We start from the raw sequence: 25,947 nt of genomic DNA on the forward strand, positions 1-25,947 counted from the left end.
TTAAGCACCAACGGGGCACTAAACCGACGTCACCGGTACCCTCCTTCCTCCTCACTGCTCGGCTACGGCACAATAAGGTGGAAGTAGTGAAGTGAATAGTCAATCTAGGTGTTTGACAGGAACTAAAGGCTGCTGCACCCAAATGGAACGAAATGCATCTCAGACGCTTTATCCCATTGCATTTATACGACTACACCTAATAGAAACATGATGAAAACCTATTAAAAGGGTTTTCCAATACATAACTTGAATGAAGTAATATTGTACGGCGAGTGAGACGTCTTTCACATTTATCTGGAGATTCAGCATCATTTCATCATGTGTCGCTTTAAAGGCCGTTAAAGATGCCTGATTTTCATAGAAGACTGGAGTTCTTTGATGGTGAGACCTTGGCTGCGAATGAATGAGACGCGTTTGGAGAGAACTGGCATGGTTCCTACAGGAATAAGCTACGAGATGTGATGTGTGTGTGCATGAAAAGGGAAAAAAGCAGCAACGAGAGAAGGCAAGAGGAAGTATTGGTAGCAGTCTGGATGAGTTTCGACAGAGTTAAAGCCTGTTGAAAGCACATTTTCCACCTCGGCCGGACAAAAGAGTGCAGCAGCAGTTACTAGAACAGAGCTCTCTGTTGTCCTCCAGTCCGTTCTGCCTTAATGGCACTTTACCCGCTGAGGGCCAACAGCTCCTGTAGCAACACAAAAGACTGAACAGTTATAAATATCAGTTGACATTTCAGATGCGGAAACAAACAGAAAAAAGACCAAAGTATGTAATGTTGAAGTTGCATTGTATTTGCATTTATTTTTTCCAATAGATATTCACATTCATAGCAGTTTCACTACAGCAAAGAAACTATTTCATCTCTACGGTCATGAAAGGAAGAAATCACAAAGTGAAAATCAAGGACAACAAGGTAAAGTATATCATAGAATAAAAATAAGAGAAAACATTTGTCCGTAATCAAGTCAAAAGATGCATTGTAATGGGCCTTCAAAAAACAGTATTTGTGGAAAACAAACCCAGCTCTTTCCACGGTGACAGGCAAAAATAACATTAGGGGCAGCAAATAAAAGGATAACACTTTAAAAAAAATGATTTATACATACAGGTTTGTAACACTTCAAGAGCAATTAATGCCTTTTAAATAAAAACGCTGATTCTCTCACACGTCACTTTCTTGTGCTTAAACCATCAACGTCAAAACAGCAACTTCTGTTCTCTTAAAAATGGAGATGCAAAGAGTTAAAAGGAAAAAAAGAGCAGCTTGTTTTTAACACTATAGCTGTTTAAAGAGAGATTGACTGGCCTTAAAAAGTGCTGCACACAGTAGATTCATTATTAATATTATAAAAAAGAAGATTACTTTTACATGCTTGTCATAGGCTCATACTGATGTTGGAGAACTGTCAGTCATAATTATAAAAACACCTGGGTGTGTCGTATGTGCACTTTTCCATCACTGTAGATGAGTGTTGACACGGAGGATTCATCTCAACCTACTTGTCATGCGTAAGTAAAAGATACACAAACTTTACAGCTTTTGAATGTCAAACCGCTGCGTGATAATGGGCACAGCACATTAACAGCAAAGGCTTAAAAATCAAACATCACAAGAAACGACAGCAAAAAGAAAAAAGAGAGAGAGAGAGAACTTTTAAAGAAAAGTGCCAACTTATTGAGAGGGCTGAGTGAAACCACGGGGCCCTCTCTACTACAACAGCTACTGGTTCCTGCTCGTTACTCAACAGCGCAGGTCCAACCATACTGGTGGCCTCCCACAGCAGCTCTCTCAGATCCCTTTTGTCTGCACGCACAAAGCTCAGAACAACAGGGCTGTTGACAGGCCGAGGTAAAGTGATGCGCCTGCTGGCCTGCCATCTGTGAGGGGGGACAGGATGGCAGCTTAACGCGAGCCGGATGGAAAAGGAGTCTTCCCCTGTGTGTCGTATTTCACCTCCTCGCCTAATTTACAGCTACAGTATCGCTCAACAATAACCTGCCTCCTAAGTGGAGGTTGCAAATGCACCAACGAGGGGGGGACCTCGGCCTCCTGCGAAACAAAAGGGTGTTTGATACATGAGAGGGCTCTAAAGTTAACAAGTTCCACTCAATGAAACGAGTTCTATTATACTTCCAGCTTTGGCTATCTGTGACCAAAGTCAAATAAAAATAGAAACGATGGAGGAGAAAACAGTGTGAGTATTAAAACTAAATCCTCCAGATAAGAAGTGGCAACTTACTGACTCAATATGGAATTTGAGTTCTTGCTTTACACTCATCCATCACTCTCAGAAAAGCAACTTCACCTTCCAAAGTCATGGAGACTTTTCTCCAAAGTGTGCGACAAAAATAATCACAGAAATACTTCAAAGTAAAAGCCTGTCTTCTGGCATGCAGCCATTAGGAGCAAAAGTCAGGAGGCTTTCTGTGGCAGAGGACAAAGAAAGTAGTGCTTACATAAATTGCAAACACAGTAAGCGACTCGATCTCCCTCATGGTTTTACTAGATAGTCAATCATGTTATCTAGCATCTCTGCTTGTACTCCACTAAACCTTGATTTAAGACGGCACAAAGCAGACGGATGCATGTCTGCTATTAAGCCTCTGTGGATGTCTTTACGCACAATATTAGTTGTTGACAGAGCGTGTTGGATGAGATGAAAAGAGGAAGAGTGCTGCAGAGTGGGACGTCGCAGCAAACGCCGGGAGGACAAATTATAACACGGAACCGAAGAAGAGTAGTCGCACAGACGGACTGACGAAACACGTCTGACCATAGACTTCGTCTACGCTTCTGTCTGACTTAGCAGAAATATGGTGCTGACGTGTGCGCTGACAGGCCAAAAGGAGATTGAGGAACTATTCGAAATAGACGGGGCTCGGGCCCGAGTGTCTTTCTCGGTCAAACTAAGACTGTGTGCTGCTGTTTAGGAAACCTTGACGAGTGTCAACACCATGCTCTGCCTGCAGATCTTTCATGGTGACTGATGGGATACATAAACATGTTTTGATGTGTGCGGGTTCTTTTGTGCGTATGTGGGTGTGTTAGCGACAGCAACCAGGGGTCATTGACCCAGCAGAACGAACCCATAACACGGGTATGTTTCTTTTCCATGACTGTTTGTTTATATATATCACGTTAAGGTGCATGGTAAATAACAAAAGCTATCCCTTTGCTATTTTTTGTTAGTGATTAATACTTTTGTTTTTCTTTGTGATCTAATTAGTTTTCCTTCCAGTATACTAACTGTTAGTGGTATTAATCAGAATGCCAGTGATGTATACTAGGTAATAAGCGTATATAAATGCTTATTCTTAAGGTCAAATTAAACCTAAAGAATAGATATACACCCGTTTGAATACACTGTGCCCAATTAAATACTATCATCTTTAGCTGACAACACATTCGGGGGGATCAAACACATCCAGAGGTAACAAATCCCAAGAGGTGAAGGGTATGAAGACAATTTAAGAGCCTTGTGAGAACACATTAAACTAGTGTTTCTACTCCACATAAGCTAATGATGGTTCACAGCATTTCTGTTGGTTCTGACTTGTCGCAGGTACGTTCACTCAACAGCCAAGACGAGGACAATACACACACTCTCACACATGCACACACACTCAAAACATGCATGTAGACAGTATACTTCTTCAGTATTGCAGTAAGACATTTCATCCTAGGATAAACCGTGAAACAAACGAAAAGGTGAGAGGGGGAAATGTTGGATAGATGAAAGACAAAATATCAGCCGACCTGACGCGGATTAGCCGCGGTGGATTGTGCAGGATTAGAGCTGATGAAATGTCCTGTGAGGGGGAATTATTGGGAATAATGGGATAACTGTTCCCTCACATGACAAGCCAGTTCCATCATCTCCCTTTGTTTTCTTCATCAGTCAGGCTGTCCCCGGGGCAATGTGTATGTTTATGTGCATGTTTGTGTGCGTTAGAGCTGCCCCGAATACCATTTTTTGGACTTCGAAGCTTCGGTAAGAAATATTCTAAGGTATTTGCGTAGAAGCGTGGCACGGGACGCTGACAAGTCTCCATCAGTGCCCGTCGACAGTGCTACTGTACTGGACTACTGTACAAACATGCACCTTTACACACAACAAACAGTGATATACAGCGATACTAATAATTAATAATGTTGTGGGATTATTCCTTATTTCATGTGCTATTTTGGGATTTAAAAATTATTATTACACACTTTTATATAAAATAAATAAATACATTTAAAACGAAGCATTCGAATAGTGATTTGGAGGTCGAATACCATGGCAAACGGTCGAAGCTTCGAAGACTTCGGGTCAGCCCTAGTGTGCGTGTCGTTGTGAGTGAGTGAATGCCTTAAGAGGCCCAGACACACACAGAGAGACTCCAGCTTGTAACATACATAGCCCTTCTATTCAGTCTTCATAACATGGTCCCAGGCCAATGACAGCATGGGTCGGCTGATCTAGTCCAGCAATAAGAAACCCCTACAGATTTTTCCTAATAACTAAACCGGCGGGGGTCGTAGGTGTCAGGTGTGTGAGCATGTCAACATTTGCACCTACATTTGCAGGCAAAACACTTTTAAAACGCCTGAGAGACGCGTACAGCATGTTAGGATGTGTACTGTGTTCTCTTTGTGACAGCAGTACGATGTCAATAACATCTCAGCAGGAAGCTCCCACAAACAACCGCCACCTGTCAATCACTAAAACTACAATACGCAGCAGCTGTTGCTGTCACGCAACTTTCCCTCCTTGCCTTTCCACCTCGTTGCCTTATCTGCGTCTCTGTCATACAGTATGTTCTCTGTACATCTGTACGTCTAGTTATTATAAGGACGTCCTATTTCACTAAACCGGAGAGACTGGATGTGGATTTGTTGAGGATGGTAAATAGTGGAGTGAACAAAGGCAGTGTGTGGTTGTTTGTAATTGAAATGGAAGGGACTGCGGATAATAGAGCAGGTGTGGATGTGCTCCTGACTTTAAGAATAGCACCCTTAATTTAACGGAGGAACAGAGAGCGAAAAGCCAAACACGGGCAAGAAAAATCCCTTTTTTAACAAGGTCTCAGGCAACGAAACAAAAAGAGAAAAATAAGACGTTTAACTGTGTTATTGGACCGCTTAATGAAGTTGTGTGGTGGGAGTCAGTGTGGTGACTGTGTGCGACGGGACTGCGAGGTAAAGAGTGTTAATCAAACACACATGAATGCACACACACACACACAATCGCTCTCCCACACACACACACTCCTTGGAAGGTCCCCAGTGACATGCTCCCCTTAAATTAAAACATAACAGTTAAAAGTAATACTCTCTATATATAGCAGGTTAATATTACTACGCTTGTCTCCATGGTAACTAGGTTTGAGAGACAGTCAGTCTAGGCTCGGAGGGGGCAGGTAGGACTGTTGTCGGGAGGGGCTGGAGATAATACTACCATCGTGGTAAGAAGACAGGTGTGAGACTACCATACTAGTGGGGCAGTAGGGTGATAGCCATGAGGAGACTGTAGTGAACCAGTCGTCATGGTTACAACGGTGTGGGAGCGCCACGCTGAGATGAGGGTTGAGGGCTGGGGATCTGGCAGTGAGATGTGTCCATGATCACTCAGGGCCGGAGTGGCGGGGGCGGCTGCCGCCTTCCCAGCCTCGCGGTCGTTCACTGCGGACGTGGCGGTGCCTCACAATCTCTTCCGGGCGCTGTCAGCCGCGTCCTGGCACTCGACGGCCGACAGCGCTATCAGCATCTGGGCGGCGTAGTAAGTAGCCATGATGATGGCGCGCGAGTGGGGCACGGGGAAGCAGAACTTGTTGACGGCGATGGTGAGGTCGGAGACCATGAAGAGTATGGCGCCCAGACAGGCGCACAGCTTGGTCCAGGTCCACAGGTCGTTGGTCAGCTGCAGGCCGGCGACGGCCCTCCAGGCCATGAAGCCGATCAGGCCGATGTAGACGGCCACCAGGTAGGTGAAGGGGCCCGACAGGTAGGGGTACAGCAGCATGTAGCTCACAGAGGACACAGCAGTGATCGCCAGGCCAGCAGACACGTTAACGGGCTTCATCCCAAAGGCAGATGAGTAGAGGATGTGGGTGATGGCAAACATCAGAAGACCTGCAGGACATTATATACATATACTTATATATGATTTAAATCTAAACACACTCCTACAAAGTACAGTAGCATCCTATCTATCTGTTCAATGTAAAATAAAGCTTCAAGCATGACACTGGATGAAGTAGAGAAAATAAAGGATGATTTATGTTTATTACCTCTTTGCTCTTACATTTGTACTTTTGGGCGGTGTTAGTACTGGGAACGTTTCTGAGAACTGGGAGTACTGTGACATTGCAACAACATGTCTCAACAAGTCTACTGAGCCGAGAAAACAACTTGTAAACGTGCCATCAGTTTTGTCAGATTAGCTACCACTTTATTTGAAGGAAAACCTAAGTGCAGTAGGTCAAAGTTGAACCACGACTCATGTCTGTAAACCATGATGGGTGTTTACAACAGATCAGCTGTTCATTTTCATTTTGTCTTCCTAGTCTAACCTCTATAATTACCTGACCACCCATGTTTTTACTTTGTTTTTTGTTTTTCTTAGCAATGTCACTGTGACTTTCCAGATAACATTATGCTATTACCGATAGTGATGATGGCCAAAAATACAAAATTAAAATAAATCGGACTTATGTAATATATAGTATATATATTATGGCTGTCAATCGATTCAAATATTGAATCGTGATAAATCGCATGATTGTCCATAGTTAATCGTGATTGATCGCAAATTAATTGCGCGTTTTTTATCTGTTCAAAATATAACTTAAAGGGAGATTTGTCAAGTATTTAATACTCTTATCAATATGGGAGCAAATGTATGTATATATTTATTATTGTAAATCAATTAACAACACAAAACAATGACAAATATTGTCCAGAAACCCTCACAGCTACTGCACTTAGCATAACAAATATGCTCAAATCAGAACATGGCAAACTGCAGCCCAACAGGCAACAACAGCTGTCAGTGTGTCAGTGTGCTGACTTGACTATGACTTGCCCTAAACTGCATGTGATTATCATAAAGTGGGCATGTCTGTAAAGGGGAGACTTGTGGGTACCCATAGAACCCATTTTCATTCAACTATCTTGAGGTCAGAGGTCAAGGTACCACTTTGAAAATGATCATGCCAGTTTTTCCTCGCCAGAATTTAGGGCAAGTTTGGAGCGTTATTTAGCCTCATTCGCGACGAGCTAGTATGACATTATGATAGTATGACTAGTATGGATTCTTTGGGTTTTCTAGTTTCATATGATAGCAACTTCTCTCTACCTTTAAAACTGAGTGCACTACAACCTAAAAATCACAAGTTGCGTAAATGCTTTAAAGAAATTAGTGCTGTTAAAATGAATTTGCGTTAACGTGTTATCATTGTTAATTTTGACAGCCCTAATATACAGTATATATATATATATATATATATATATATATATATATATATATATATGAAAGTCCTGTAGATGAGAAGGTTGTAACAAAGCGAGGTTTCCCCTCACCGTGGACGAAGTAGCCCTGCTCCTGCCAGATGAGAAAGGCGTCACCCAGAGCAGAGAAGATGAGGCCGGCCAGGATCTTGCGGGCGTTGGAGTGAGCACCTAGGAAGCTGAAGCCATGTGCCAGCAGAAACACCCAGAGGCAGAAGATGGGTAGACATTTGATCAGTGCACTGAACCAGGATGGGCTCGAGGTGGGCAGCCACAGGACAAAGTACACACAGGTCGCCTTGAAGAATGGCACCAGCTTGGGGCCTTCGCTCTTGACCTGAAGGCAGATTAAATATTTACATCATTAATTTAGTCCCAGCTGGTTGCCCTTACATGAGGTGATTCTATTCAATGTGATACTATCGTTGCAGATAGATTTATCAAAGGGGCTTTTATCTCAAGGCACAGTGCTTGAACTATATCCTTAAACGAGGGAACACACGCAGCCAACAGTAAGTACTTCTCCCTATTTGGCAGAGTGGTTTGGGTTAGGACTGGAACAGTCTCCAGGCATTGTGTGGTCACTAGTTTGCATCACTGTTTCAGACGAGCACGTGTTTTGTGGCTGAAGCGAAACTCTGCAGAAACAGCAAATAGAAGGGGAAATGCAAAAAGCTCCACGCTGTTCCTTTGACTCCCTGTAACCTCTTCTTCTCACTTCCCATCTTGTTTTTGTTTCTCCTCTCCTCCTCTGCTTCACCTTCTTCTCCGTATCTCATCTTCTTGAGACATGTGGAGCATATTCAAGTCTCAATTTCTTCTTTCAAGCTGTGCTACCAGTCATATGTCTTTCTGTCCAAATACATGAGGCCCCACTGGGTCACAAAGATACAAAAACAGGCCTAGAAAGAGGTTTCATAACACACCTCTGGGATGACCACCCACCTATCTGTTCTGAGAATCGCTACAAAGAGAGAGAAGAGAGGAGAGGTTGATGAAATTGAGCGAGGGTTCACTAGAGCTGCGATCACTGTAGGAGAGATAAGGAGGACACGAGTAAGAGGACAAAGAAGGGGTCAACGGGGAAAGGGTTGAAAAGACTGGGCTGCTATTTGATGTCCCAAATGACTATTTTCCAGTGGCCCTATTGCATCCATCTCAACAAACATTCTGTGGTAAAGTAAAATGATGCCAAAAGCGATGCTCCGATTGCAATATTCACGAAAGAATAAGTAAGTAGGGCAGACTAGAAGAAGCAGGAGGGTCGTGAAGCTTTAGGGGAGGGGGACAGTGAGCGGGGTGGGGTTACAAGCATTCAGATGACAGCTGGATTTAGGATTGGACAAGTGAGGTGGGGGGAAGAAGAGGTGAGAGAGAAAATGAGGGGTCACTCTAGTTCATATGTTCCTGGAGGAAGGGAGGAAGTGGAGCGCCCCGATTGCTCAATAAAATCCAAATTAGCGTGCAGAATCAGACAAAATGTTTGACCTCGAGTTGGTGGAGCTGACATGACAAACACGGCAGGAAATGAAAGAGGGATTTGACACACAAGTTCACACGTGATCACAACAAGCATGTTGAGACAAAAAACACAAGCTTGGGTGTTATCTACTGTCATTTTAAGCTTTATGTCCCACATCATAGTGTGTGACCAAAACAGCATTAATTCATCTGCCAAGTTTTATTGATAGTACTAAATTCAAATTTGGAAACAAGTAGCTAAACAATTTAAACTTAGCTCTATCCTTTACACTTCCGATATCGGCAAATCCATCGTTTACTCCTTCAGCTATGGATGGAGCCTTTGATCAATGGAAAGAATCCGGACTGAGTAGTGATGGGGATTTACACATTCAGGGTACGTTTGCGTCCTTTCGGCAGCTTCAGGAGAAATATGGGCTGGCAAAGACAGACTTTTTTTTGGATATCTCCAGATTAGACACTTTGTGAAAACTCATCTTCACAATTTTGAGAGTGCAACACCTGACAAGCTGGACCAGTGTCTGAGAGACTGTATGCAAGACCATGAGCAAATAGATATGAGCTGTATAAAAAAGGACCGGGATAAAGACCAAGACCAAAGGCCAGGCACTGTTTGATACAGTTTAAAATTCTACACAGGTTACATTACTCGAAAGTGAAGCTACATAAAATATTCCCAGAAACGTCACCAATTTGTGAGAAAATGGGACCAAGCAGAGGCAGATTTATTTCGTAGCTATGCATTTTGCCCTAAGATACAAGATTTTTGGGTGGCGATACTTTCATTCTTTTCAAAGAGAAACATCTGCCAAGTTCATTCATATGTTCCTCTCAGGTATGCAGAATTAATGTGATGCACTTTTCACGTTTCCTCAATTCTATTGTGAAGCCACAGTGTACTGAAAGTCTTGCTTCTAAGACTCCTGACAAAACTAAAAAGTGAAGAAGGCATATCACTCCAGCTTTAGCTGATCTATACTGGCTGTCTGTATCATTAAGATCTGATTGTAGAGCATATGGAGCTCTGCAGTGTCTAAGGACTAGCCAAGAATGCAGACACCCTGTGATGTGGTTTTGGTACATGTTCAGAGACAAAACTTTCAATACAAAATGGTAACAAATACACGCACATCCAGTGTGCGGTGGGATGGGTGCTGGATCAAAGAAATATGTAGCAGAATTGAAACAGATAGATCTGCAAACCAAGTAGCTTCTGTTAGAAGGATTTTTATTGCTGAAGCATTTCGAGCACCAGGCTCTTCTTCAGACTTGTGATAAGTGCAGAGAGTTGCCATCTTAGATACCCATACTGCATAGACAACATGTAGAAGCAAGTGTATTGTATTTTCAACTATGCTCCCACACTGTGGCATACCATTTCCAAATACATCCGCGATTTTAGTGAAAAAAATTAAAGTGACAGCTTACATCGTCTTCAACTTACCTTGTTGTGTTTTCTTGTCTCTGTACTTGTGATTTTTTTTTTTTTCATCACTATTATTGGTATTACTCTGTACTTATTTTTCCATGGGTTCTTTCTGACACTGTGTGTTTAATTTTCTCATTGATTCTACCACACCTTGGGGCGGTTTCAGTCTTTTTCTTCTAGTTTGATTGACAAAGTGGCAAAAATGAGGAATAGCAGGTTTACCACTGTCATAAGGGCCCAGAGCGTCCTCTGACAACTTGACAAGGTTGAGATAAGTATCAAAATAAGCTGCTATGAGGGCACTTTTTTACACATAAAATAATATTTTGCTTCCTACTTACATGTACATTCAGGATATTATCAGTTTCTTCCAGATGCAAGTAGCACGAGAGGACTCTTTCCACTAAAGCTAGGTGTATAATGTGAACTAATGCACTCCTCCTCTCTTCATTATTTACTTTCAATGGCCTTCGTAATACAGGTGGATACATACATAAGGATTAAAGCTAGTCTTATGACAAAAATGTGTGTGTAGGGTGAGTCTATCCGTCCCATTCCGGCCAAATGGGTGCCAAGCAGACTAGCCAATATCATAACTCTGTTTATCAGGTCACTGGTGGCTACTTTAGCACAGGACACAAGAAAGCACAACATATTTTTGGTGAACTGTCGGGATCATTGCACAGATAGGGCCTATCTATTATTTAATAATGTGCAGTGAAAGCCGGAGATCTGCAGGCCGAGGCCCAATGAATGATATTTAGGTTCATGGATCCATGATCACAAAGAGTTTGATTGTTATTTGTGGGGGAAAAAAACAACTCAAAGGATATGTAGATCACTGTCTAGTACAGTAAGAGATTTTGGAGGGTAAACACAGATTCCAGGGAGGAAGGTGGGAGGAAGTCAGAGATTCCCATAACCTTTGGTCCTATTCATGCTGCCATTGAGCCATACTTTGCAGTTTCCCTTTCATTGTTGTTCATGTAAACTTACTGTATACACAATCAGAAAAAGGGCTGCAAAGAGGAGAGACTAAAACAGCACTGAGTACACACCTACTGTATGCCACAAAGCTACTCTTTCTAATCTTCCACATTCCAAGTAATCATAACTTAGATTAAAGTCTCATGTTGAGACTTTAATCTAAGTTATGATAACCGGTCCACAGTGGATGCAATGGTTTTATTTCTCTCGGGCTCAGTTCTCCTGTTCAGTGTCTTGTACCTGAATGAGATTGCGGGGGGGGTTTTTTGCGGTTCGGTTATCGTCTCAGCTGTAACCTACCCAGCTCACATTGATCGAGGCGTCATCTTGTCTGCAGGGACAGTGAATGGGACATTAGCGACGGCTACGAGCCCTGTGTGACAGTCAGCTGTCGTCGGCATAAAGGAGAACAGAACATACTGCCTCATTTGAGAGGCAAACGAAATTAATCATTGTGTTGTCATCTTGCCGACTGAATGATCACATTACAAATAAAAGCTGTTTGCATAAGTGCTGTAGCACATGCAGCTGAGTGGCTGCAAAACACCTGCCTCTGTGCTCTGTTAAAGACTAATATAGTTAATGATTGACTGCATGTGCATGGTCACTAACTAGGTGTTTTTTTTTAGCTGGAATGAACAACAGGATGGAAAGGCTCTCTTTTTTTTCCAAAGTACCAAACAAAGGATTTTCTGTTATTTTCGAATTACAGAGATGCTTATTTAGCTGTGTTAAACTACAAATAAATGAACTTTACAAGCTAGCAAACGATGCAGAATCACTTGAAAAATGCTGACTATTATATACTGCATTGTCCTAACATGTTTACAAATTTGCACATTTTTGTCACTGGCCAAACTATCAGCAACTTGAGCCCGAACTTGTCTTCTTGTAACTGCAGTCCAGGAAGAAACAAGCAGCTGTTAACCGATAATACTTCGGCACCAACCGCGAACCAACAAAAGCACTGCATTGAAGCATTGAATAACACCCAGCCCCGGATGAACATCTATTCAATTTTTCTGGGTCATGCTAGCCGAGTGACTGAAACATGATACACGTAAACACATAAAAGACCTGTAAAGTCTTGTGTACACAATTGGGCAGAGGGAAACTGTAACATAAGTATGGTCCCTGGCAGGCACAGCTGGCATGTGAGTCATATGACAGTGTTATTTCTATGTAGCATCACGCAACGCTGCTGTGGGAGAAGGATCTCTCTTACAGCTGCTTCTACTCCAAGGATATCTTGAGGTCAGTGGAAGACGAGCGGTACAGTACAGTTCTTAAACTTGATCTCAGCTGAACAACACGCCTGTGTAATTAAAATCTGTTTGCTGCATTATACAAAGTTTTTGAAGTAAGTGAGTAATACTTGGTGCAATAAAAACCTTTGGGGACATGGGACATTGTCAAACGCCTCAAGAATGTTATAAAAAAAAGCCAAAAAGAAGCAAAGTGAAGCTCCCACTGTAACTCTGGGATACAGCACCTGCCAGTGAGTGTAAAGTCCACATTAGTTTAGAACAGTACGTGCTGCTCTGAGTGGATGACTCTAGATCATCTGTAAATGACAAAAGTTGATAAATTCCCTTAAGAGCAGAACAGTCTGTTCATCAAGTGGCATGGAGCGTGGCAGTCTTTAAAAAAAACAGTTTAGAGTCAGAAATAAAAAAGAAAGCCTAAATATAGCTGCATTTCAGGTGATCCCTTTTTCACAATATATTTTACCTCTGAGTAGGAATAGAGGGTGAACCCACATACTCTAAACCAGGGTTGTCCAAAGTTTTGCCTTTAAGCCAAGCTGGCCAGATGTTTTTAGTGAAAAAGATAAAAATAAAAATAAATTAAAAAATATATAATTTAAATCGCTGTTCATGCTGTTTTAGTTTTGTGAGGTAAAAATGATCTTTAAATATGTAGGATGCCAAATTATTAATTATTTTTCATTATCCGAGTATGACGAGGCAGAGTGACACTTAGCGCAGCAAGTCAGTTTGGAGCGAGTGATGTAATAATAAAATGGAGAGGCAGAGACAATATTCACGCCTGTGTTTTGGATGAACACCTGCCGTCAGCTTGTTTGCCTGTTGGTGTTCCTTTATGTATAAATATGGGTGTGGTATCCAGTTTTTCAAACATTTTGACCTGACGAAGGTCCAAGTAGGATCAAAACGTAGTCAATAAAAATATTGTGGCATGGAGTAGTGTGCAGGTGTTACCTTTTTCCTCACCTCTGCACTAAACCCACTGATTTCCCATTGTTTTTTTTAATTATTACAATGTACCTTTTTAGATATAACTCAAAATAACAGATCATACAATACTCTGAGAGCAATGTATACAAAACTAAGGAAAATGAAAATAATGATTAATTGGCTTTTGTTTGGAATGGTCAATGAGATGTTTCCACTTTTTTCTTTTCAAATTGGAGGGAGAGAAATGTGTGTCCTAGTCCAACAGTGTTTTGTCTCAGCGCATAACACTACGTTCCCTTTCACTGCAATACTGCGGGCCAACTGCGGGGCCAAGTTCTTTATAATTAAGTCAAGCATCCCCAAGCAGGACCTGCACAGCATCATCATCATCACTAAGGCAACCAGTCTGTATGGCAAGCATTCCTCCACACCGGCTCCTCTCACATTAAACACACAGCTAGGCTACACGTCAGAGAGTTCACTACAGGCCAATTTGGCCCCTGCAAATACATTACTTAAAGGTCCCATATTGTAAAAAGTAAGATTTTCATGTCTTTTATATTATAAAGCAGATTTAAGTGCTTTATAAATACTGTGAAAGTATCGAAGCGCTCAATATACAGAGAAATACACACAGCCCGTATTCAGAAATTGTGCGTTTGAAACAAGCCGTTAGGATTTCTGTGCATCTGTGATGTCACAAATATACAATATTTAGACCATTACATGGTTTAAACATAAACATTCTAAATGTGTCTAAGTTTATTTCCTGTTGCAGTGTATGTGAATGTCATCAGCCGACAGGAAGTACACATGGACCCAAACTGCTGCTAGGCAACGCAATTCTGTTGCAATTACGTTGCAATTCCGTTGAAATGCACTAAAACGGAGCATTTCAGACAGAGGGTAAATACAGGTATATTCAAGCAGACAGTATGAGGAAAATAAAGTTTTTTTTTAACATTCCAGCATGTAAACATGTTCTATTAGAAACACAAAATACAAGTATGAACCTGAAAATGAGCATGCTATGGGACCTTTAAGCAGCTGATCGATAGTCCAGAGTTGGCCATGTATGGTTTTTCTTTTGTTCTTTTTCCTGATGATGGTTGTGGAAGATGTGTATGAATGTGAAATATATATATGTTTGGAAAATTTGAAATATTTGTGACACAAATATGATGTTGTATATATAGTATGAATGTGATAAATGTAATGTACTTGATTTCGGACCCCAGGAAAACTAGCTGGTGCCATTGGTATCAGCTAATGGGGATCCTTTTTAAATAAAAAAATAATAATAAATGGGGTAAAATTTCATAGCAAGCTCTGTCAAAGTAAGAGGATGCTGGGGGTCGGTTAAATTATTCATGCAAGCTGTTTTGGTTAAAATGGCCTGCAGTCAGTGGCACTTGAGTCAATGATTGTAGCTTTAATAGATAGGCAAAAACAATGGAGTCTATGTAAAAGCATAGCTGCATGCAGCAAAAGGAGATGAAAAGAAAAGGCAGCCACAGCAGCAGAGCACTGCTCAGGCGCATGCGTTACTGGAGGGAGGGAAAGAAAAAAAAAAAAAGACATAAAAAGGTCGTCACATGACAGGTTTTTTCGGTTTTGTCAGAGGCTGCTTGCTGCCTTTGGAAATGTGTGGAAACGTCCTTCTGTTCAGTGGAATATGGAGACGAAACAGCCATGCTAAAACGTGTCAAAGTGTCAGGAAATACCTCCACTTGAACACAAAAGTTCCTGTTTTGAGTCTCCAACACATTCATAAGGCACATTATGTAAATAACGAGGTAATAAGACGCTGACAAGAGTCCAAGGGCACCTGGCTCAACATTTACAGCATAAAGACATCCTTATTTATACTGCTAATTCATTATTATCACCTATATATGCATTATTAGCCCTGGAAGACAAAGCAGGACATGCTGTGAATAATAAGGCAAATAAAACAGTGAATATATATGTAATAATAATGAATATGTAAGGATAGAAACATGAATGAGGATGGATACATTGTATATTTGTTGTTATGTAGCTAAACTAGCCACCACTACTATTCCTGTTTAATGTGTGAATAATATAGGCAGATACTCACCACTGTTACCGGGGAAACCATGTCTCCCTCGGTGGTGTCCGTGTCGGTGAGAAAAGGTATTTAATACCAGTAAATCGTCTTGTGTCCTCCTGTTTATGTTGTACTGTATGAGAGGGATGCCGATTGTTTTTGTCCTCGCTCCGGTGGGCGGTCCGACCGTCCAGTAGGAGGGGAGGAACCAGCCGTGACGTAGCGCAGGGCTTTGTCTTGGCCAATAGGAGCACGGCGCGGTCGAGACGGGGGGCGGGGCTTTCTCCTCTTGACCAATAGGAGCGCAGAGTGGTCGTAAAAAGGGGCGGGTTAAGATGTGAGGGGGCTGCTGGATAGGAGGAGTCAGACTGCTGTCTGAGCAGATGGCCCTTTATTTACATTTTACAGAAATGAAGCTTTTATTGGTTACATTTGTTGGCCCACTACAAGGTTTGATGTTTTTAGTGAAAAGAATGAAGTAAAAATTTATTTAAAAATATATAATTTAAATCGCTGTTCATGCTGTTTTATTTTTGTGAGGTAAAAATGCTCTTTAAATATGTAGGATGCCAAATTATTCATTATTTTTCACTTAGCGAAGCAAGTCAGTTTGGCACGAGTGAGGTAATAAAAAATGAGGCAGAGACAATAGAGAGGCGAAGTCCCGCCTTTCACTGCAGGGAACTTGGGATCCAAGTACCATTTTGCATCTTAACAATACAATAAAATAAAATACAATAGGTCAGCTTTTGCTTTTGGCCCGTGGCCCACCATCAAGTTTCAGTTTTGGCCCTCCAATGGAAAACATTTGGGCACCCCTGCTCTCTTTTTTTCCCATATTGGAATTTGATATAGATAGCTTATTTAGAAAATTTCTTAAGTAGTATAAAATGTTTCTTATTTCCTTTTTTTCCTTTACCTCAATATAACGTAATATTTGTCTTTCTCCTCTTGACCAATAGAAGAGCGGAGTGGTTGTGACGGGGGGGTGGGTCAAGACTGCGAGGGGGCGCCTGGATAGGAGGAGTCAGCCTGCTGTCTGAGCAGATGGCCCTTTATTTACATTTTACAGCAATGGAGCTTTTATTGGTAACATTTGTATGGAGCTTATTATTCTCAATATTATATTTATTGTTTTTTTGTTCATTTTGAAAAACAACAGAACAAACATTCAACAAACGTCCCAAATAATAACATTCTCGGTACAAAGAAACTTAAAAACCTAATATTAATATAAATTAAGCAAGTATAGATACAGGAAAAACATATTATATACAAAAAAATAGATAAATAAGTAAAAAGAATATACACAAGTAAAAAAAAAAAATTAAAAACAATAAAATTAAATAAAATCTATTTATATATACTGTATACTTATATAAATATACATACATACACATATACACACACGCAGTATATACACATGTTTCGAGCTTATTATTGGTCGTACACCGACCTAATGGGTCAGATTAGGCGTTAGAAATCAGACAAAAAGCCTGGCAAACATCGCTATGAGATCGAAATGTTGCTCTAATAAAATGCATTGCTGATTACATTGTTTAAAAGACATTGCTATCAACCCCTTTCCATTCCGACTTCTTTTTTTAGGGGGGTAGGAATGAGAGACAGGGCATGTTATGGGGTAGATAAAAAAAGTCAACAGTATATGTCACATAGAAGTGGTGTACAGACCACTTACACATACACACCAAAAACGGACATAACCTGATATTTTCAGGTGGAATTTCAATTCATTTTCACTGTGCAATATCCTTTTCCACTTGTGCAATTTCGTTAATAGTCTGTTTATTGTCATACTGTATATACTGCTCCTATTTTTGTACTTCCTTCTATCTAAATGTTTCATATTTTGTTACAGTTTGTTTAGCTCTCAGCTTTACAGTGATACCCAATTAATGTAATTCCAAGACTATTTAGGGACCCCAGTATGCAGAAATATTCCAATACACCATTTTAGAATAGGCAAAAATAACACATTTATACTGCATGCAAATAATTGCATGGTTTTTGCCCAAAACTGCATGTGATTATCATGAAGTGGGCATGTCTGAAAAGGGGAGACTCGTGGGTACCCATAGAACCCATTTACATTCACATATCTTGAGGTCAGAGGTCAAGGTACCACTTTGAAAATGGTCATGCCAGTTTTTCCTCGCCAGAATTTAGGGCAAGTTTGGAGGTAAAGGTAATAGTAAAATAGTAAGTAGAGTATGCAGATTATTTAGTACCCTTTTACCAATTAATATAACTCCATGAAAAGCACATTCTGCATAATACGCGTTATGCAGAATGTCTTGTCTTTTACTTTTGGTAAAGTTGGTAACATTTGATAATGTTTCTGCACCTGTGTATAATTTTTGACAGCAGGTTTTTGCCATTTTACATAAAGATATAATATAAAAGAGGGTAACCAACACACAATATCATGAAGTCATATATCATTGTAAAGCTTAGACTATACTCTATCCATCGGTCACATTGTCATGACACTGAGGTTTAGAGAATTTGACCTTTGACCTCTAATGCTGCAATGGGGCAAATTCTGAATGCCACTGCAAATGCACTTATAACTAGCTTCATATCGATCTGATGTGCCCATGGATAGTTCCAGCATAAAGAGCACAAAGAGAGCTTAAAAAATATATATTATGTGACTAACAACAATAACAACATTTCTAATCAGAATAAACTTTGTGCAGTTTGTATCTGATATAATGTTCAGAACTTTGCATTGTAGGCTATAGTTGTAAAATTGCCTCAGACTAATATAACAGGCATTTGGGCAAAATGTTGATTTGATGAAGAATATCCACAATGACAGCGAGTCTAGCGACATCAGGTGGTCTACTAGTGTCAAAACTATTTTTGGACGGACATGGATATTCAAGATTCAAGCCCTTTATTGTCATTGTGTAGTACAACGAAATTAGACTGTGACAATCCCATAGGTGCTAATGAAAAGATAATACGATAAAAAGAAGAGATAGTGCAATATAAATGTAAAAAATATAAAAGATAATACAATGTAAAATATAAAAATACGATATGTATATTGATGAGATTACAGTTTAGCCGGATTATTGCACAAAGCTTCCGTCAGATAATTATATAATTATTGCACAGCATCAGATAATTATTGCACAGAGTGATCAGCATTTTAGGATGTATCAGGTATATGAAGTATGGACGGACATTGCGTAAAGAAATCAGAAGCCGAAAGCAAGGCCTATGGAAAGGAGGCTAGGTAACAGGGAAGACATGGGTCTTGGGGGTATGGGGGGTATAACCTTAATTCTCCTAATACATCCATGGGGTGTAACACATGCGCAGTGTAACTGAAGCTGCGGTCGTGCGTTGCGATTGGCTCAATTTCAAGAGTGCAGGCCAGTCGTAGTCATAAATTTGTGAGCCTGGTTTGATAGCTCAGGAATTATGCCCTTTTTCTATCCATAGGCAATAGTTGGAGGAAGGAGAGAGGAGTGGAGTGGAGAGGAGCCCAGTTGGTGCTGAGGCTTCATGGCCCATGCCCGGCCAGTTGAGGAGATTTTTGTTGTTTATATATATATATATATATATATGTATATATACATATATATATATATATATATATATATATATATATATATATATATATATATATTTATATTATTTTCTTTTTCTTCCTTTTCCTCATAACAAAATTAAAATAAAATGAAATATGGATAAAACAAAATGGAGAGAAAAATTAATTAAAGAAAGAAAGAAAACTTTAAAAAGCCAACATAAGGCAGGCCAGATTTTACTGCGCATGTGTCATACCCCAAAGATAGAACGCGTGATGACGCGTGAACTAGCCTCCTTTCCATAGGCCTTGGGCCGAAAAGCGGAAGTGTGTTAGTCTTACATAAAACACATTTTCTGTACGTAACGGATTAAAGTGTGAATAAATGTGAATTCACAAAAAGCCCCTTCGCTTTTTAATCTGTCAGATACATATATTCACCAATGAACATCAATCTTGGTAAATATAATTAGCCAAATCAAGACCATTTTTGATTATGCTACTGACTCTTTGTAATCTCCCACAAAGACGGAAACACGCAGAAGTGAGTCCTCTCACTTCCTCCAGAGTGCTCTTTGACCCTCTAATGCTGTCATCAGTCTCTACCGACAGCCGGCTCGACATCATGGCTCACTTTTAACGATTTCCCACTCAACATACTCTAATCTGACGGATATTTTGATGGATCTAGTCTTAGTTTGGTGTGTTGTATCGGAACAAAACCTCGTCTCTCCGGCTTGTTGCTTGGCTACCGGTAGTTAACGTACGGCTAGCTAATGCTAACCTCGCTAGCGCGTTGCTAACGTTACTGATGAAGTAAAGTAGTGATAACAAGTCTGATAAACAGTTTATACTCCTTCTCATGGACTGTGGTAACGTATTTAAGTGTTAAGCTATTAAAGTGCCGTTTTCTAAAGCTAAATACCGAGCAAACTCAGCTGGTTTATAAGCTAAAGGTAGCTTTAGCTCCTCCTGGTTGAGTCTTCCTTCAAACAGCTCAACCTTTCTGCCAACATGATGGACTTTGATAACATATTGGACATTGCCTCGGCCAACCAGGGTGTTTCTAGTAATGGACAGGTGAGTTAAACACTCTCACTTGCACTCAATTCACTCAATTTAACCAGGCCACACAGTAAAATGGGCCAATCTTATGAGCACACACACACACATGCCAGCTCATCAAGAGCTCCTTATCCTTAGAAACACTTTAAAAGGAAATTATCATCACATTTAATTCATGATTATCTTTTGATATGTTTAGATATATTTTCCTTTTTTTCTGTACTGTTTTTTGGATGCATTTAATTGTTTTTATTTGATTGTTTTTTGGTTAGGTCTTTCTGCACATTTTTGTGTACTTCTTGTTGTTGTTTAACTTTTGTTGTATTCTTAAAATTGTTAGTTTAAATCTTTCTTCCTTTTTTGTTATTATTTATTTATTTATTTTTCTCCTGGGGTTGGGGGGGAGGTCCTTTGTATAAGCCTGTGGCTTCTTGACCTCTCCTGACACATTTCTTTCTTTTTTTATATATATATATATATATATATATATATATATGCAAATAAATAAATACAAATATATTAAATAAATCTGTCAGAGAGGATCTGATGATGTAGCTAGCTGTTAACTCGCCACCATGAATGCTAGGTAGACGTTTACCAAAAAAAACTGTGTGCCTGTCTTTATATTTTTATATTACAGTGATATTTAGACCAACATATCTGATGATCTTTCCCTATATAACTAAAACATTTGAGCAGTGCAAATAGCAAAGGGAGCTTTGTAACTGCTTCATATTCAGTAAAGATGTGCATTTTCATGTATTATGTGTCCCTCTTTCAGACCAAGAGATACAGTTTTCCATTTTTTATATTACAGTGATATTTAGACCAACATATCTGATGATCTTTCCCTATATAACTAAAACATTTGAGCAGTGCAAATAGCAAAGCGACCTGTGTAACTGCTTCATATTCAGTAAAGATGTGCCTTTTCATGTATATTATGTGTCCCTCTTTCAGACCAAGAGATACAGTTTACAAGCTGGACCACCCAAAAAGGACCCGAGGTCGAAAGGTGTAAGTTCTTCTGCTGTGCAGGCGCTTCTGAAGAAGCAAAACTGTGAGAGCAAAAAGAAAGGTAATGTTAAGTTAATGCAGATATCAGTGGATTTGATGGTTATACACAAACTGTTCAGGATGTATTCTTCATTGATTTAAAAAATAATAATACAAAAATGAACTCCTTTTCTTTCAGAATTGATAAAGAAGAAAGAGAAGGATGAACTTCTAGCAAAGAGGGTTGAGTTAAAGTCCGACCGTAAAGCACGAGCCATGGCTTCCAGAACTAAGGACAATTTCAGAGGCTACAATGGCATCCCAGTGGTAGAGCTTCCTAAGAAGAGGCGAACAAAACAAGAAATGATGGATGAAAGATCGATGAGTGAGGACGGATTTAGGAATAACTCGATTGACGCAGAGGATGATGAGGATAATTATGAGTATGAACAATCAGATTCAGAGTCGGAGCAGGAGCCAGAACCGCGGAGACCTGGGAAAGCCACGGGTTATAGTGAAAATAATAATAGAAGTAGCAGCAAGCCCTCCTCTAAAAAAGCTGCTCCACCACCCATGAACTTTGCAGACTTACTCAAATTGGCAGAGAAAAAGCAGTTTGAGCCAGTTGAGGTAAAAGCCAAGGCAGTGAAAAATGACGACAGGCTCCGAACAGCTGAGGAGATAAGGGAACTGGAGATGGAGCGCAAGGCTAAGAGAAAGGACAAAGACCCAAAGGCAGAGAGAGAACGAGACAGCAAGTCTCAGCCTAGCTCTAGTTCAATAAGAAAAAACACGTCGGAGAAGGAGCAGAAGAACTACAGACCACAAAAGAACTCCTTAGAGAAGCAGAGTCTTCCCAGTGGGTCAGGGAAGAAGTTGCATGCAACACCGACTAGTGATAAAGGCCACTCTTCTTCTAGGCCCTCTGTTAGTGACAGAGAAAGACCCAAGATGTCTCACAACGACAGAGACAGAGACAGAGACAGATCCAAGACAAGCTCGTCTAGTCCATCTGGTGCCATAAACAGTAAAGTTCATTCGAAAGCCATGTCTTCTCAGGTTTCAGCCAAACAAGGGGGGCTCAAGTCCTCATCTAGCCACAAATCCAGCACCTCAAGTGACCTTATCATCAAAAAAGAAAACTCATCAAGAGCCTCAGGTATTTCTGGGACCAGAGCTCCTGGTACAGCTGCAACAGGCCAAAGATCTCAACATGGGAGCTCCCAGCAGACCAGGCCCAGTCAGGGTAGCTCATTGAAGCAGGGCCCTGTAGTCGGAGGCCCAAAATCTGGAAAGGGAGAACAACCAAGGCCTGGAAATAATTCTGCTGTAAAATCAAGCGGTAATTCAGTGATGAGATCTTCATCGGGCGGCCCTCCTAAGGCAGGGGGCCAACCTCAGTCAAGGCCCGGAGGCACACCCCAGGCACGACCTGGTGGTGTCCCCCAGGCCAGGCCTGGTGGTGCCCCCCAGGCCAGGCCTGGTGGTCTCCCACAGGGCAGGCCTGGTAGTGTACCACAGGGCAGGTCTGGTGGTGTACCACAGGCACGACCTGGTGGTGTCCCACAGGCCAGGCCTGGTGGTGTTCCACAGGCCAGGCCTGGTGGAAGTGGTCTACAGGGTCACCCTAGAGGTGGTGGATCCCGACCTCCAGGGATCGGACCTGGTCGGCCAGGCAGCAGAGGACCAGTACCCGGTCGACCGACTGGCAGCGTTGGATCAGGACCTGGAAGACCCCAGTGCACTGTGGTGTCAGAGACCATTTCATCAAAGAACTTTGGTGGACCCAGACCAGGAGCCCCTCCTCGGCCAGGCATGCCACAGAGACCCGGGATGCCACCCAGACCAGGAATGCCATCCAGACCAGGAATGCCACCCAGACCAGGAATGCCACAGAGACCTATGATGAACAGACCACCAGGTAAGAATCAGAGAGAGGTTAATGTAACGAACTGGACTTGTTAATTGTTAACGTTGAGTACACATTTCAGTTGTAGTAACCAGAAGTTATACGGCACATTTCAATACAGTATTACCATGTGCCAAAGTTTCTTACAGTAAAAGCTACAAACAAGGATAAAATGGACATTAACGGCAATATTGCTGAAACAAAAATAACATTAAAGTTGATCTAGTGAGGACACAAGTGAAATAAAGACAAAGACTGACCTGGGCAAATGTGCTTTATCAAATGGGTTAAAATCAATGCATGTGCAGTACATGTAGGTAGGGGTAAAAGCTGCAGGTCACGGCTTGGAAAGAGGCTTTTTGACCCTTCTCTACTTGCCTATTGGGTTCATGCTCTTCACCAGAGCAACATAAAAGAGGGAATATGTAAGTTAGGGTCTTGCTCAAGCAGGTTGTTGGGCACACTTCCATCAACAATCGCTTGATATCAGATAATAACACCTTCACTGTATGCTCTGCAAACTCCCACAGCAACCTTTTCTATGGTCACGCAGCAGCAAAACAAAGAATTTAGAAAGATAACTGTTTTGTTGTAAAAATTAAATTATTTTAATTCATTGACTGCATTCATATTTTGTGATTATTAATGCAATTTTTACACTTGTCTATAACAAGAACAAGGTATGGAAGATATACACACTTTTAGTATTAAGTATTCCCATATATATATTCACAACTCATACATAGTGCACTGTGCCAATTTTAGTATAGTATTATATATGCAATAAAGAAGACATTAAGCACTTCATTTGAGCTCATAACACACACACCCCATTAGCAACACATTACAATGAACATAGTAAAACAATGCATGTTTTGATAATGTAATATAGTATAATATAATAAACAGTATCTGACATTATGCAAACAGCAAAAAAAACACAAACGGTATTGCAGGGCAAAGGGTTTGTTTGCCCAACTGAATAAAGTGTGTCAGCAACACTCAGCAGCCTTTGTCGTTATTCCTGGGTCAGAGAGCGGCCGGCTATCTTTCCAACACAGATAAACAAAACAGAATTTCAATGTCATTAGCCTTGTACCAGGAAATTGACTTTTGCAAACTCAATAATTCTGAAATGACTCGCTTTAACATTCCCTACCTCCCCGAGCAAGACTAAATGTCTGCTTCATACAGTATGTTTATATTCATGTGTAGCAAATGGCCAAAAGCCAATACCCATAATGAAAATGACTTTCTGTATTTATTATCCAGGTCCAGTGTTACCACCCATCACCTCTGCATACAAGAGGAAATTCGAGGAAGAGGAAGACGAGTATGACTCAGAGATGGACGATTTTATCGATAACGAGGGTGACAATCAAGACATTTCCCGGCACATTAAGGAAATCTTCGGCTATGATAAAAACAAGTAGGTGTTGTCCGCATATATTCTGTTTACAAGTCATTTCACTGTATTGTGAATTCTAGATGAATAGACCTCATTTGCGTTTAACTTCCACAGATACAAGGACGAGAGTGACTATGCACTTAAATTCATGGAGAGCAGCTGGAAAGATCTGCAGAAAGAGGAGGCCAGAAGGTAAGATGATAAATAAACCTCACAGTCCTCAACTGTACATACATATGAACTTTTTGTACAGAGAGCTATAATATTTTATTAACCCCCTTTATATAATGTTATTTTTTTCTGTATCTTTGCTACTTTAGCCTGAGAATGGCTGTGCAGGAAGATATGGAGGAGGAGAGAAGAGAGGAGGAGGAATTCAAAAGGCAAACTGCCAAGAGGAAAAGAAATAACTGAAGCACCTTTGTGGCTGAGATGAATAAACAAAAGAAAAAAACGTGGTGTCTCCTGAACGGTGGGACAGGGGGTCTGCAGTGAAGCCCAGTGACTGTGTTCACCTCGGCCTCTGTTGCTTTCTCTCCTTATGTTCGGACAAAAACTGAGTGGAGTGACACATGGCGTTGGCTCCAGAGGAAAAGAGAAGAGTGCTGGTCAAAGACAACCTGAAAAAGTCAAAAACAAAATATGCACAAATCATTCAAGCATTAAGTCTGTGACGAAAATTTCTCCCCGTTAAATTATTTATTTCTTCCCACTGAGTGCAGTTTTGTCTCAATATCTTAAAAAGAACTGAGAACTACAAATATGGACGTGTGATTTTTTTAAACTAACAATGACGTATAAGTTATGATGAAATGCTATTTTTCAGCAGAAGTTGTTGCATATTTTTCCAAAACAAACTTTGATTAAGTCAATTGAATATGCAGAAAACTTTACTACTTGACTTGTTGTGTGTTTTTCCTTTAAAGGGAGGTGAGATGAATATGCTTAAAGGGTCTTATTTAATTGTTTTACAGCAATGTTTTCTCAGAATAACAGCTACAAAACTTACTAATACAAATGACACTTATAAAAAATTGTATGATTTTTTTTGTTGGTCAAAGCAATTAGATATTCTCTTGCCTCATAGTGTGTGGAATATTGTTTTTAGTAAGTTAGACATTTTGTGTTTAAATGACTGTTGATGATTGTAGCCAAAGACCAGGGGTCTGCAACCTGCGGCTCCGGAGCCACATGCGGCTCTCCAGCTCCTCTCCAGTGGCTCCCTGTGGATTTTTAAAAATGAAAATGAATAACTGTTTTTTTGGTAACATTTTCATTTTTATTTATCATTGTTGTAGGTCTATGGTACGACGGTACGACGGAGTATTAGGGCCACAATGAGAAAAAA

General features: G+C 40.6%; 2 protein-coding genes across 3 annotated transcripts; one reads left to right on the forward strand and one right to left on the reverse strand.

Annotated features, from left to right (window-relative positions):
- Positions 1–770: 770 nt before the first annotated feature.
- tmem86a (transmembrane protein 86A) lies at positions 771–15,827 on the reverse strand. Its single transcript, XM_037767921.1, has 3 exons — positions 15,690–15,827; positions 7,565–7,829; positions 771–6,115 (listed from the first exon to the last, which is right to left on the reverse strand). Exons 1-3 carry the CDS (start codon positions 15,708–15,710, stop codon positions 5,685–5,687), a joined length of 717 nt encoding a protein of 238 aa, XP_037623849.1. The 5' UTR covers positions 15,711–15,827; the 3' UTR covers positions 771–5,684.
- On the forward strand, positions 15,824–25,539 carry spty2d1 (SPT2 chromatin protein domain containing 1). Of its 2 annotated transcripts, XM_037767874.1 has the most exons (7): positions 15,824–15,965; positions 20,161–20,301; positions 21,247–21,364; positions 21,482–23,203; positions 24,464–24,620; positions 24,714–24,791; positions 24,920–25,492. In XM_037767874.1, the coding sequence occupies exons 2-7, from the start codon at positions 20,236–20,238 to the stop codon at positions 25,011–25,013; spliced, it is 2,235 nt and encodes a 744-aa protein (XP_037623802.1). In that variant the 5' UTR covers positions 15,824–15,965; positions 20,161–20,235; the 3' UTR covers positions 25,014–25,492. The 2 variants fall into 2 exon arrangements, with proteins under 2 accessions (XP_037623802.1, XP_037623801.1); XM_037767873.1 differs by lacking the exon at positions 15,824–15,965 and having other exon boundaries at positions 19,750–20,301; positions 24,920–25,539.
- Positions 25,540–25,947: the final 408 nt, after the last annotated feature.

Source organism: Sebastes umbrosus, chromosome 4, assembly GCF_015220745.1.
Source record: "Sebastes umbrosus isolate fSebUmb1 chromosome 4, fSebUmb1.pri, whole genome shotgun sequence".
NCBI classification, from domain to species: domain Eukaryota; kingdom Metazoa; phylum Chordata; class Actinopteri; order Perciformes; family Sebastidae; genus Sebastes; species Sebastes umbrosus.